Source organism: Microtus pennsylvanicus, chromosome 15, assembly GCF_037038515.1.
Source record: "Microtus pennsylvanicus isolate mMicPen1 chromosome 15, mMicPen1.hap1, whole genome shotgun sequence".
Lineage (NCBI taxonomy): Eukaryota > Metazoa > Chordata > Mammalia > Rodentia > Cricetidae > Microtus > Microtus pennsylvanicus.
The window spans coordinates 37,621,763-37,635,217 of record NC_134593.1 but is presented as its reverse complement, the minus strand read 5'-3'; the positions used below and the strand labels follow the sequence as shown (position 1 = coordinate 37,635,217).

Here is a 13,455-nt window from a genome sequence, read left to right as displayed (position 1 = left end):
GGTTTAAGTAGAGTTGGGTCACATATGGTTATAATGCTTCCCATCAGCCACAGACTAACAAAATTCTCCAAACATAAGAAACCTCCTTTTCAGTTGTTGGTCAGGGAGGTCCAGTTGGTTCCCAAAACAATTTATGTAGGTTGTTGCCATTGTCTTTGGTTGCCTTCCAGAACTGAAAAGACTATTACTGAAAAGCCACAACTTCAAAGACAAGACTCAGAGAAACTGAGCTGGAACTCACCTTGAAGCCTCCTCAAGGACTACCTCTCTTAGCATCAGAAGGTGCTGTGCAAGCCACCAAGGGAGAAAAATCAACAACCCTATAAACCACAAGAAGACTGTCCCAGCAAGATTTCCCCAAAGGAGCAATAGTGGCACTTTTATCCTGGGGATAACCAAGAGCTGTCTAATTGGACTTAGAGACCACTCAATAAAAGGGGATTCATAGCTGGTACTATAAGCTTAGTCAACTACCCATGCCTGGAGAGATAACACTAGAGTAACCTACTGCTGCCATTTTCCTAAACCAGTGTAATTTATAACTATATTATAAATATAACCCACAGATGAGAGTAGTTCTCAACCTTCACCAATGTTTTTTCAGCAGATAAAAGCTATTACAGAGATCCAAGACTGGTCAAAATGGAGACTGAGTGACTACAGGGTGCCTCCCCAGCCCCAACCAGAACATCCACGATGCAACCCCCAACATCTAGCGCTCAGAGAGCACGGAAGAAGGGGAGGAAAGACTGTATGAACCAGAGGACCAGGATGCCTGTTGCTACATAGTTTCTTGTAAGACATGACCTGATTGCTGCAACCATGTAACCTCAACAACTATGGTCCTCCTAACAAGACCTGCATAACGATAACACCAGTTGACATGCCATTGTGGGTGGAGGGAATTTCACAAGACCCCACACCAGATGAAGAGCTATAGGCAATAAATGGCTGCTAAATTAGGAAGAAACAGTTTTCTCCAGAAACTGAACCCCAATAGGTATCAAATACCTGGTCAGTTGTAAATACATGTATATACAAGAAACACTAAAAGGACTCAGGACAATGTCTAATAATACTTACAGAAGAGAAGCTGGGAGGACAAGGAAGGAGTTGGAGATGGGAAAGAGGAATAGAAATGATGTAAATATAACACTCACATATGAAGTTCTCAAAAAAATCAAATTAAAAAATAAACATTGTATCCATAGCTACACTTCTCCTAACCTACAAGAAATAACTGAGTTTTTTAACTTTATTATTGTTATCACTGATAAGTGAAAATGTTACTTTGTTGGCTTCTATGGATAGCTAATCTGACAACCACTCTCACTGAACCGACTAAGACTACACAGCTGGGAGTTCACCATTCCTAGATGCACTAGAGTGCTCCCCCCACCTCCCCACTACTGCAGTCCATGTGGGCTAGAGAAGCAGGGAGACACAAATACTAATCCTAATGAACGCTTAGGGCTGGCAAACCCTCACCTCTAGAAGATGGAGGTCCCACATAGTAAATACACATTTAACTACTAGAGAGAAATATGAATCTTTAGCCAGACTGTGCAAGAGAAGCAAAAGCTGTCCTTCCTAAGAGAAGTTAATTAGTAAGCCGATACATCTTCACTGAGGATCAACACAGAAATACATACTTACAAAACATCACAGGGGAGTTTTGGCCTTTTAAAACTCACCATTGTTAAGCATACAATGAGGAAACTGTGCTATATATATTATAAAAGAAAACCATGCTCCAAATATTATTAGCAACTTATGATAAAAATGAAAGTATTAGTTTAAATGGTAACAATACACCAGAGAAAATAAGAGAAGATATTAAAACTATTTCAAAATTGTATAACCTCTCCATAAATTATGTAAATACTTTCCAAGCTTTGAATTTAAACTATAAATTTTAACTTCTTACTACATTACATATTTCCCTTAAATTTTAATTTCCAAATGTTAGTTTTTTAAATTTTGAAGTAATTCCAATTTATAGGAAAACTGTAGGACACCATTGCATGAAAACTTCTATTTCCCCTTTACCCAAATTCCATGTTGCCACTCGAGCACGTTTTTGGGCTCCCTACCACTCCAAATACAGGCACGTACACAATCAACTAGTTTTTTCCATTAAGAGCAAGATGAAGATATATCATGATCCCTACTCTTAAACATCATAGTTCACCATTCCCCAAAAGCAAGAATTCTAGCAAATTTAATCACTACCTAAGTTGCTGAATTAGAAAACAAATTTATACAACTACTCTACCCAATTCATAAGCATGTAAGTGTTCTCAGTTGTGCCAACAATTCCACTTGTTCCTGTGTGACTGAAAATCTATGCAGGAAGAAATGCTGCATTTAGCTACTGCCAATTTTCAGTCTCCTTCCAGCCAGGACAGTTTTTCAGTTGTCTTTCATGGTCTGAAGAGTTTTAAAAACAGAGGCCTTTCTTCTGCAAAGTGAGCTTTAACCAGGGCTATGCTATATTTTTCTTCATATTCCAACTCAAACCCTCAGCCCTCAGCAGGATTCCTGGCAAATGATGACCTCTTCCAAGCACAACACTGGAGAGGCACAGTGGGCCAATGGCAGTTTGTTCTGCTGGGTCACGTAGCTGGTGATTATAAAAGTATCACTTTCCTATTTTGTAGTCACCAAAGTATTTTGCAAGATATTCTGATATGACATTAATATCTAGTTATGTAAGTACACACAAACACATACCAGCTTTATACCTTCCTAAGTCAACCATCAATCAGATGGTGACCTAACAGTGATTTTTCAACTTATATATATATATATATTTTCCATATTTGTTGGCAAACATTCTACAGTAACAAGGAGAGTTGCTTGTCTTCCATAATTAAATTTTTTTTAAATCCATATGGACTTATGGATACCTATTTTACACAGTGGATTATCATCAATCACTATTTATTTTGAATGTTCAAACCAGCAATCTCTCCTGTAGTTTTGATATGCTAAAATCATTTGTTGACAATCTCCTTGATCTCGTCTGTTTCTTGACCCAATCCTCAGCTCAGCACAATTTCTCAGGAATTGAATCCTTTTAGTGAATGTGGGACTTGGACATCCAGGCACTTGGTGTGATCATGGTTTCTAGGCTCTGTTAGACCACAGGGCTGGAAAATGTGTAAACACACACAGACAATATTTTTTGTTACCATATCTACTTTTCATACATTGTGTAATGTTATCCTCCAACCGTGACACAGTCACTGCCATACTGAAGTCAGAGCAGCTGTGTTTACCAACATGAGACTTTCACAAGCATGCCTGTTGGCATTCCCTCAGGGAAAGGAGGGCAGGTTCACAAGGCAGTTTATAAGTTTCTCCCAGTAGGCGCATCCAACGTGCTCACAAGACCCTGCACTAGACCTACAGGGCCCACACCTGTGTGTGGCCAACTATAAATTCTCCTGGTTCCAACAAATAACTGCAATTCAACTCTCTGGTGCACCACACTAGATTTGGGTGGAATCATTTCTTTAGTTCGCTGTTCATGTTCTGGTGCAAGAAGACCCAGGAAAAGGTAACACTGATACATATGCAATGAAACAAAAAGATTCATAATCCATTTCCAATCCAGTACCTCAGGCTTCTTTCATGTCTTCCTCTTTCCATTTTTATAACCCTTCTCCAATATGAGCCTGTAATTCCCCTTATAATCAATATATTCACCCTTTTGTTTGACTGTTGATTATCTGCTTCCTGTAACAAACTCCCAAGTCCCCCTGCCATAGACACACCTGAGAGCTTGTTTCCCACCACTGCTATCTTGTTACTGGCATCCAATGCTTCCTATCTTGGAAGAGGAAAGAAGGAAAGACAAAGAAAAAAAAAAGAAGGGTGAAGAAAAAAGAGAGGGACAGGAAAAATGGGGAAAGGGAAAGGAAAGTGAAATGAAGAGGATGGAAAGGAAGAAAGGAGAAACAGGTACTCACTTTTAAAACACCTTCCACAGCCATCTTTCCTTCGTGTCCTAGTAAAATAGTGTACGGATACATCCACTGGATTGCATGTTCAATTGACATCATAGGAAAGGAGTCCTGTTTAGGAGCAGACACGTAGAGAGGTCAGCAACATCTCACTCACAGAAAATGTATCTGAAGTAAACAGATACCGCTAAAGTTTACTTTCCTGAAGCATAAAAAATATCTTCCAGCAATGTACAAAGGCAGCGATTTCTTCTCTCCCTGTCCTATCCACATCCCTGAGTAAATATCACTATTCCTATCTTTCATCTACACTGCCAGTCCCCATGCATATTTATCTAGTTCTTGCCTCTTTCTTGAGCTCTAGGTCAAAGCCTTCTGTTATCCACCATATGACCCAAAGTGTATGGATTCAATGCATCTGCAAGAGCACACATTTCCCCCTTCCAGTCACTCAAGGCACTGCGCTTCCAGCCTTTATTCCTGAATTGACCTTATCTATATTCATCAAGTCTCACAATTATAACTACAAAGTTAAAAAGTGTTCATTAGCCTCAAATTCTTCACCCAAATCATTTCTATTAACATCAATCAAAGAGCTACTGCCAAGGGCAAACAGAAGATCTCCATGAGGCCTACTAGATGATTTACTGAATTACTATCAACATGATATGGATCGTGGTAAGCGTGTTTGGATATACAGGGTGCTCCAACTCTTAGCAGTCACACCTTAAGAGAGTATTACTTTTACTTTGAAGCAACTCAGAAAAAATTAGGGGTGGGAGGTTACATATGCAAACAGGGGTAGCAATATATTAGCAACAGGGACTTCTCATTGGAGAGATTATAGGTGTTTGCTTTGCTATTTTTAAAGCGATTTTCTTTTCAGATTAGAGAATTTTCAAGGTAAAAATTACTGAGGAAAATTAAGAGATATATCAAATTTGGTAAACGAGGCATATTCAGGATATACACAGCACACTGGGGAAAGCAAGAAACATTTAAATAGGAGTCTTGTTATACAGGATGCCTTCCTCGGCAGATGTTTCAAACAGCCCCCTGTCTTCACTGTCATGCCACCAGGATCTCCCACTCTCCTAGCTGCTAACAGAGGTATCTTCATCTAACATAAGAAAGATTACTTCACACTCCACCTCACAACCTCTGGGGGGCCATTCCTCCCTCACCATAAAATCCAGGCAGGATTACTCAACAATAATTCACGGTAGGGTTCTAACCTCTGTCTCTACCATAAACACTTGGTTCTAACGACACAACTTGTTCTCATTCTGCTGACATTCCAGGCCCATGTGTGGCTCAACACTGAGTATGTGCCCTCTGGCCTGAAGGCATTTCCACCACTTTAGACAGGACGCCACATGCTTTGGGACAGTAACTGCAAATGTATTCAGATCCAGTCATAGGCTGTCTATGCATGGCCCAGCTTCCTTCCCTTCCCACAGTTACTGAAAGTCTTGCATACACAGGCTGCCTTTAGGACAAGCACCAGCCAATGACTGCGGATGCTAGGGTGGGAAAGCTCAGCTCCCTTGCTTCAGGTTGGGTCAGCTCAGCATCTATTTCCCTACATATACCTCTTATTTGATCAGCCCGGAGCTGCCTTTCCCTATGGGACCTCCAGGAGGCTGCATTTCTACCTCTGCATTGAAAACTGCAGCTCTCCAGAGCCTGAGCATGTCACTGGTCTCTGTACAGTCTGTTCCAGAGTACACAGCAATCTCAGGCCTTTCATAGAAGAGAATGACAAGACAACTCAAGTGACTGATCCCCGGTGATCAACTTTCCATTCATCTTTGCCACATCTGAGCAAACATATTCGCCATTACTTTAGTTTTTACTTACCAGGATTTGAACCGCTGCTGGCAAACTATCTAAAGGAAAGTCTGGAAGTCCAAGCGCAGAGGATTCTTGAGAGCAGAGAGTTGTGGCAAAGGACAAGAGCTGAGAAACCCTAGAAGGGAACAGATTTTAAATTTTATTTGAATAATTTCAATATATAAGTATGTTAAGTATAAAGCAGTTGGGCTGATTTCATTTATCTAAAATAGATGAAATATACTATTAATTCTTAAGGAACAATGGTTTATACACTATTACATTAAAAAATCCAGAAGCTGATTAGCTATCTAGATGTTTTCTCTAATCTACCACAATATAAGATTTTCACAACCTAATCCAAATCTATCATGTGAGCTTCACCCCCATCTCTCTAAAGCTCAAACCCAAGACCTAGGGGCTAAAAGCGACTTATTTGCTGGGAAGAAAGCACAAGCTCAGTCACAGTGCTCACTTGTTTCAGTTCATAGAATCCTTACTCCATTCCTCTCAGACCCTTGGGCTCGTCTCAGTGTCCAGGCCTTTGTGAGGCCTCTATAAAGACCCAACAAAAACACTTAACAATTTTTCAGTTTAACAACAACAAATTTAATTTTTAAACAAATTAAATGTTTAACCATCCATTATTTATAAAGTATACTTACTTCTCAGCAGAAACATTGGCTCCAACTGAATACAACAGGTTTAGCTGGTCCTAAATAACAGAAACATATACAACTGATTAATAATGAATACAATGGATGAGACACAAATGTTTTATAAATATAAACCAAACTTTTAATTAAGTAGACACTGTAATTTATAGTAAAGCAATCATTTCATGATATGTTCTATTTAATAAAAGCATAAGAAGCCTTTAAAAAACTCAGGGGGCTCACAATCAACATTGTGAACACCACAGGGAAATCTGACTTTCGTTTTTTATATCGTTTCATTTACTCAAAAATTAAGAAAATGGCTCCTAGCAACATTCTGCCATGCTCAGCTGTCATCAGGGAACTAACCCAGAGACCCACAACTGGACAGCGGGCAGATGATGAGACGCTGTGAAGCACTTGGACCTAAACAGGGGTCTCCATCAAATCCCACCACTCAGGGAGCCATATGGGTCAGGAAGATTTTCAGAGCCAGAGGGGGTGGAGGATACTAAGGATCATTCCAAGCACGATGGCCTTGACATACTTACCCTGAAAGGTAGAAAATAAATATCCCTGGCTTGAAATCGAGAACGGAGAGGGGGGTCTAGTGGATTCCCCGGGTACCTGGGCACTGGCAAGCCCAAGGCAATCACTCGGAAATGTTCACTAACTCGGACAATCTTCCAAGCATCCAACTCTTCTTTAGTGTGATCCTAAGAAAGTAAGAGATCAGAACACTGGAGCATAAGTGATACAGACTACAGCTACAACAGCAGGCGACACAGATTCTAAATGCAAGAGCTGCCAGGACAAGGAACCAAACCTTGACTGCTGAGAGGAGTATATTTAAGAACACTCTCAAAGCCAAGCCATTGAGGAACACAGCAAAAATAAATCAGGATCCAGACGCCAGGGAAAGCTCACAGCCTGGAGATATGTGTTGGGAAAGAAATGCAGCCACAAACCCAGAACAAAAGATCCTGAGACAGACTGCCATGGTCTCATCCATAACGTAGAAAAAGGGGGTCAGAAAGTAGAGATCAAAAAGCTAGACCTAGGGAAACGGGAGGCGGTGGCGGGGAGGAGGCAGAAATCTTTAATAAATAATTTTTAAAAAATTAAAAAAAAAACCAAAAAGCTAGACCTAGAAGAACAGACTATCACCAGAGTAGAGGTTCCCACAGACCTTAAACAGACAATTCTAGGCATATTTCTCTTAAGGAGTACTACTGGTAATGCCAGTTTTTAAAAGCTTACTTCACACTTAGCCTCCCACAAATTTCTCCTGTAATTAGCCACAGCAGAGATGGACATTGCATTAATGAACAAAGCAAAGGTCAAGGGGGTTATCTAACATGTCCATGGTCCTGTTTAAAACAGACCTAAGAGAATAGCAGCACACTAAGTTTCAGAGTCGGAATAGATCCAACAGATACTGATTCAGCCACCTGATACAAACGCTAGCTGAACTACCAAAGATATTTATGACCTTACCATTAGGCCTCAATTCTCTTACTTATAAGGTGGAAATTATATAATCTACATGACTGAGTACCATAAAAACTAAATATGAGAACATATGTGGAAGTCCGTGGGAGACACCTGGTCAATGTGACTTTCTTCCCTCTCTACGTCGCTCAATGGCTCATCAGAGTCATACACAGATTCCTGGTATCCTCCAAAGTCCTTACAAATGTGCATATTTATATATAAAGGAAAAAGTCCACAGCTCTGAGTCCATCTTCTGAGGGTACAGCAACATGATAGTGCGGAAATGTTCAACACGGTGTTCACCACCTTCTGTCCTCACTGTGTCCAACTCTCCCAGTCTCAGTAACCCCCACCTTCCAGGACCCCGTGGCTGCAACCATCCAACAACTGAGGTTCTGTGAAGACAGCATGCATCACTGAAGCGGATGCATCTGTCTTGGAAGAGACTCCATTTCCATAGGACAAACTCAAACGTTCAAAGCTGAATGTTTACAGCTTTGTAAAAATGGGTCCTTAGGGGCTGGAGAAATAGCTCAGAGGTTAAGAGCATTGACTATTCTTTGAAAGGTCCTGAGTTCAATTCCCAGCAACCACAAGTTGGCTCACAGAGATGAAGGATTTGAGGGGTTTGCTGGATCTCTTTGTCCCTCTTCCCAGTGTGGCCACATGAATAAACCTCCCTTTTCTGTGTCCACTTTTATTTGGTTCTTTTGAATGGCTTGCTGAGGGTGGGTGGCCAGCCCTGACTGGAGGGACAAGTGAAGCCCTCCAGTGTGATAGCAAATGCACACAAGGTGCATGCAGAGGAGGTCACAATAGAACGCCAGGTACCTTCCTCTATTGCTTTTCATGTTACTGCTCTGGGACAGGATATCAGAGAATAGAGGGCTGGGCTGGCTGGTTTTACGTGGGTCCTGGGAATCTGAATTAAGGTCTTCACGTGGTAACCACCTCTCCAGCTACATGTGTTCTAAGGTATTAAAATTTAGTGATTGAACCTGCGAACAGAGCAGGACTTCAGCTATGGCAACTGTAATCCTTTACCATAGAGCGTGCCCTATGACACAAGTGTCAGGAGAGCGATTCATGTCTATATTAATGAGAGGGAGTCTGAGAATTCAGAAGGATTTATCAATGAAGAGTATATATTTACATTAACAACTACTTGGGGAAAAGTGACATAGATCAGATCCTTGTCTCTTGATTAATAAGCGAGCCTCATGTGCTTGTACTTCTCATGTCCCAAATTCCTATTCAAAGCAATGATACGTTTGATAGTTTTGTACAGAATTCTACTATAAGGATAAAAGAATATTGTTATGAAGCAATACATATGCTTTAAAAAAATCCTGTGTTTTACTAATATTTTTCCAAATTCTTTACTAAAATTACTAAATAACTAATAAAGTCTCTAGTTGCATATAGTTATAATTAGAAGGAGGCTCAAAGGAAAGTAGTCTACACAACATATACCTTTTACTTAAAGACAAACTATAAAGTTTACCTATTTTGTTAAACAAACTATAACATGAAAGTACAAATTTAACTTTTTCTTATTGGTTAAATCTACAAGTACCTTCTGATTATTTTATGATTAGATCGTTTTTAGATATACTAGAAGAAAATGGCCACTGAGCTAGGACAACACCATCCAGGAACTTTCACAGACGCTACAAAACAGACTGCTAAAATGCTACAAGGCAGTTTATAGAGCAAGATGCCGAGTACAGGGATGCGAGCATCAGTTCAGTCCGACCCTCCTGCATCAGCATCTATCACCTAGCACCCAGTGCACTCCAGGCCTATGTTAGCAGTTTCAGAGCGAGAGCAAGAAGTGTAAGACACAGGGCTTGAGAGATGGCTCAGTGGGCAATAGTACTTGCAGTGTGTGAGGACCTGAGGTAATCTCCAGAACCCATGTGAAAAGCAGATATACAGTATAAGCATCTATAATCCAGGGCTCCTCTGGGGAGATGGGAGGTGAAGGGAAAGAATCCCTAGACATCTAACATACAAAGCTGTTCTTTTCTCAAACAACATGGAAGACAAGGACCAACACCCAAGGTTGACCTCCATGCACGCACCATAACATGTATATGTCTGCATATACATAACATGTGTATGTCTGCATTCACACACACAGTAAGCAGAATATGATGAAGCTCTTGATCAATAAAAGTGTGAGAAAGACTTCAAGTCCCAGAGTATCGATGTAGCGGAATTGCCTGCAAAGGCTGCACTAGGTGCTGAGAGAGCCAGTGCAATGCACCTCAAACTCAATGACCAAGGAGGAAGCTTCACATCAACTCCCGCCTCACTGCTAAAGCCTTTGAAGAGCCCTCTTTGGCTAGGTCCTTTAAGAGCTGGAGCTGCTTCTCCAGGGAACTGGACCCCAGTTCAACTCCCAGCATACATGCGATGGTTCACAACGATCCACAGTGTTTCCTCTTTGTACACATTTTTGTCATATCATCTATCATATTTACTATTCCTTCAACAAAGAGTTAATGAAAATTTACCACATGCCGAACATTCTTCAAAGGGAGTGAAAAACTCCCTACCCTTTGGGAATTTGTACTCTAGTAGACAGTAAACAAAAACCTAAGTAAATCACATAGAGTGTTAAGACATTACGGGGAAATTTGAAGCAGCAGGAGGGCAGGGACAGACGCAAGTAAGAGCACCGAGGTGAGCTTCATTGATAATGTAACATTTACACAAGACTTGGATGGGTTGTAGGAGTGAGCCAAGCAAATACTTGGGGGGGGGGGGGGGGGGCATTCCAGGAACAAGAAACACCCATGCCAAGTCTAGACCATGGGAGAAGCCTTCTGAGCTGGTAAACACAACAGGGCCTAGTTGCTGGAGGAGAGTAGGAAGCAGACAGATCCGAGGTAAGGGGTGGTAGGACCTGATTATCTGGGTGTCCTGTTGCACTGGAAGGACTTCCAGATTTACTAAGAGCGAAACAGGAAGCCACCAGTGTAAGAGCACAGGACCTATCCGCGTTTATTCTATTTAGGTCGAGGTGGGGGTGGACGTTGCTTTGTTTTGTTTTTTGAGACAAGGTCACACGCAGCCCCACTGGTCTCTAGTATTGAAGGATAACCTTGAGTTCTGACCCTCCTGCCTCCACCTCCACGACGCTGAGATTACAGGTGTGTGATGCGCGCTTTTTGAATCAATCACTGACTATCGTGTTGAGGACAATGTGGAGAGCAGGGATGGAAGCCATTTTAGTGGCAGACAGAAAACACTGGTGGCTTGGAGCATCATTTATTACTTTTATGTTTTTTTCATTTTATTTTATAGATGTGACTGTTTTGCCTGCATGTATGTCTTTGCACCATATGTGCACTTGGAGACCAGAAGAGAGAATAGGATCTCCTGGGACTGGAGTTGGGGACAGTTGTGCGCTGTCACATGAATGCTGGGAATTGAACCCTAGAGTGTCTTCTAAACATCCTGTCCATGTTTGTCAGACCCTACTGAATTGCATTTTCTGAATTTAAGAATGGGATTTTATTTATTTTTAATCTCAGATGCTCAGCACTGTCTAAAAGTCATTACCAAAAGAAAGAAGGAATAAAGGAGAAAAATGGGAAAGGGAAGAACAGCTCTTAGCTGATCAAAGAAAAGGGAAGACACTAGTAATTGGGGAGGTCTTTGCAGATGAACCAGCCTTTTAGAATTATCAACTCGTGATTTACTTCGGCAGTCTGCCAGCGAGAAGGACCACCTGAACACGTCCTAATTTCACAGTCGCGATTCACAGGTGACACTCAGCTCTCCCCACTCCCACAGCAGAGGCCAGCGCCGCTTTCCTTCTTACTTGGAGAAGCTTGTCGTAGCGCTCCGCAGACATCAGGAAGCGCCCATCTTCAAGCTGCATCTCCCGGTTCTCCAACAAGTTGTTCAATACTGGAAGCACGTTTCGCTCTGCCTTTTCCAAGCCTTCCAAAACCAGCGTCCTGCCTTCTGTGGCAGCGCGAACAGCACACTATTTCCAAGAAACACAAAGGCAAAATGAGAACACCAAGGGCAGCAGAGCCTGGCCTAATTGTACTTGCCCTGGAACTAACCGTGTTCCTTGTTAGAGAGACCGCGAATCAGGACAGTGGATTCAAACTTAATTTTGTTTTCTCTGCCTATCTGATCTTAGGCAAATGGTTTTACCTCTTTGTGCCTGTTTATTCATCTGTTAAATGAAAAGTCAGAAAAGATCTGGAGGGTTTTTGCAACATTACATTTTAGATTACACAGCCAATGAAAGAGAAAACTAACAGTTATCTAGGAATGGGTACCAAAATTAAACAAGGAAACAGATTTCCTAATTAGAGAAGAGAAACAAAAATTAGAGAAGAGGATCAAAAGGCTAGGTAGGGAAGCTTGGAGACCATGATGTTTGCAAATGAGTCATTAAGACAAATTCTGTTTTCCTGTGATCTTTAATGCTGACAACATCACACACATTTGGTTGACTGAATTTTTGAGTACCATATCCCCATGGATTTAAGAAAATTCATAATCCAGAGAAATAGGGAGTAAATGGTAATGGACCAGAAACCAGCAAAGCTTCTCCTTCCAGGCCCTGAACACAAACATTTACATCAAAATCCTTGAAAGTTCACTTTAAAAGAAAATCGAATTCACATTTTTCTGCATGCCACACAGAATTAATGCTGGCAACTATATATTGCCACTCCTTAAAATCATCTTTGGTATCATGACAAGAGTCTCAGAAAAATAACCTCTCCTGCTCTGTCTGTTCCTTAAACGTGGATCCAGAATTACATCCACAACCAACAGCTTTTCCTCTCCAGCTGCTCCCGTTACTCCCAAGGACTCTTCAGCAGAGTCCAAACACTTTTTCTGTTAATGGCTTTCCAATCCCAGTGCTCCCAACTTCAGATCCACATGGCTGTGCTGCATGGAAGTCTGCAGCCAGACCTGACAGTACCCCAGACCCCTGTACAACACTGAGCACGCCCCATTTCCCCAAATCTGCTTCAGTTCTATCCCAGTCTGCTTTTCACACTGTGGAAAACACCGTGACCAAAAGCATCTGAGAAAGAAAGGTTTGTCTTATAACTCACAGGTGAGAACCCATCACTGAGGAAATTCGAGAAAGATACCCAAGGCAGGAACCTGAAGCAAAAACCGTGCAAGGATGCTGCTTACTGATCTGGTCTCCATAGCATGCTTAGGGACTTTCTTATATAACCCAAACCACCTGCCCCGGGGTGGCACCTCCTGCAGTGGGCTGGGCCCTCCCCTCCCACATCAATTATTAATCAAGAACACGTCCACAGGCTTGACAATCTAAGGGAAGCAATTCCGCAGCTGAGGTTCTCTCTTCCCAAGTGGCTTTAGAAATGGAGTAACCAAGCTTTTGTTGTGTCAACAGAAAATACCCAGCGCATCCTCCAGGCGGGAATACCGCTCACCCATGGCAGGACTCCAAAGTTGTATTTCATCTCCCAGAGTCGATTGATCTTCATATT

General features: G+C 41.6%; 1 protein-coding gene across 1 annotated transcript in view; it reads right to left on the bottom strand.

Moving 5' to 3' along the window:
• The window catches only part of Vwa8 (von Willebrand factor A domain containing 8), a 304,908-nt gene that overhangs the window by 240,866 nt on the left and 50,587 nt on the right, over positions 1 to 13,455 (bottom strand). The window contains exons 5-9 of the mRNA XM_075950004.1: positions 11,784 to 11,951; positions 7,009 to 7,173; positions 6,467 to 6,516; positions 5,829 to 5,937; positions 3,975 to 4,079 (exon numbers count right to left, since the gene is read on the bottom strand). Coding sequence (XP_075806119.1) covers positions 3,975 to 4,079; positions 5,829 to 5,937; positions 6,467 to 6,516; positions 7,009 to 7,173; positions 11,784 to 11,951 — 597 coding nt within the window. The remainder of the gene's footprint in view (positions 1 to 3,974; positions 4,080 to 5,828; positions 5,938 to 6,466; positions 6,517 to 7,008; positions 7,174 to 11,783; positions 11,952 to 13,455) is intronic.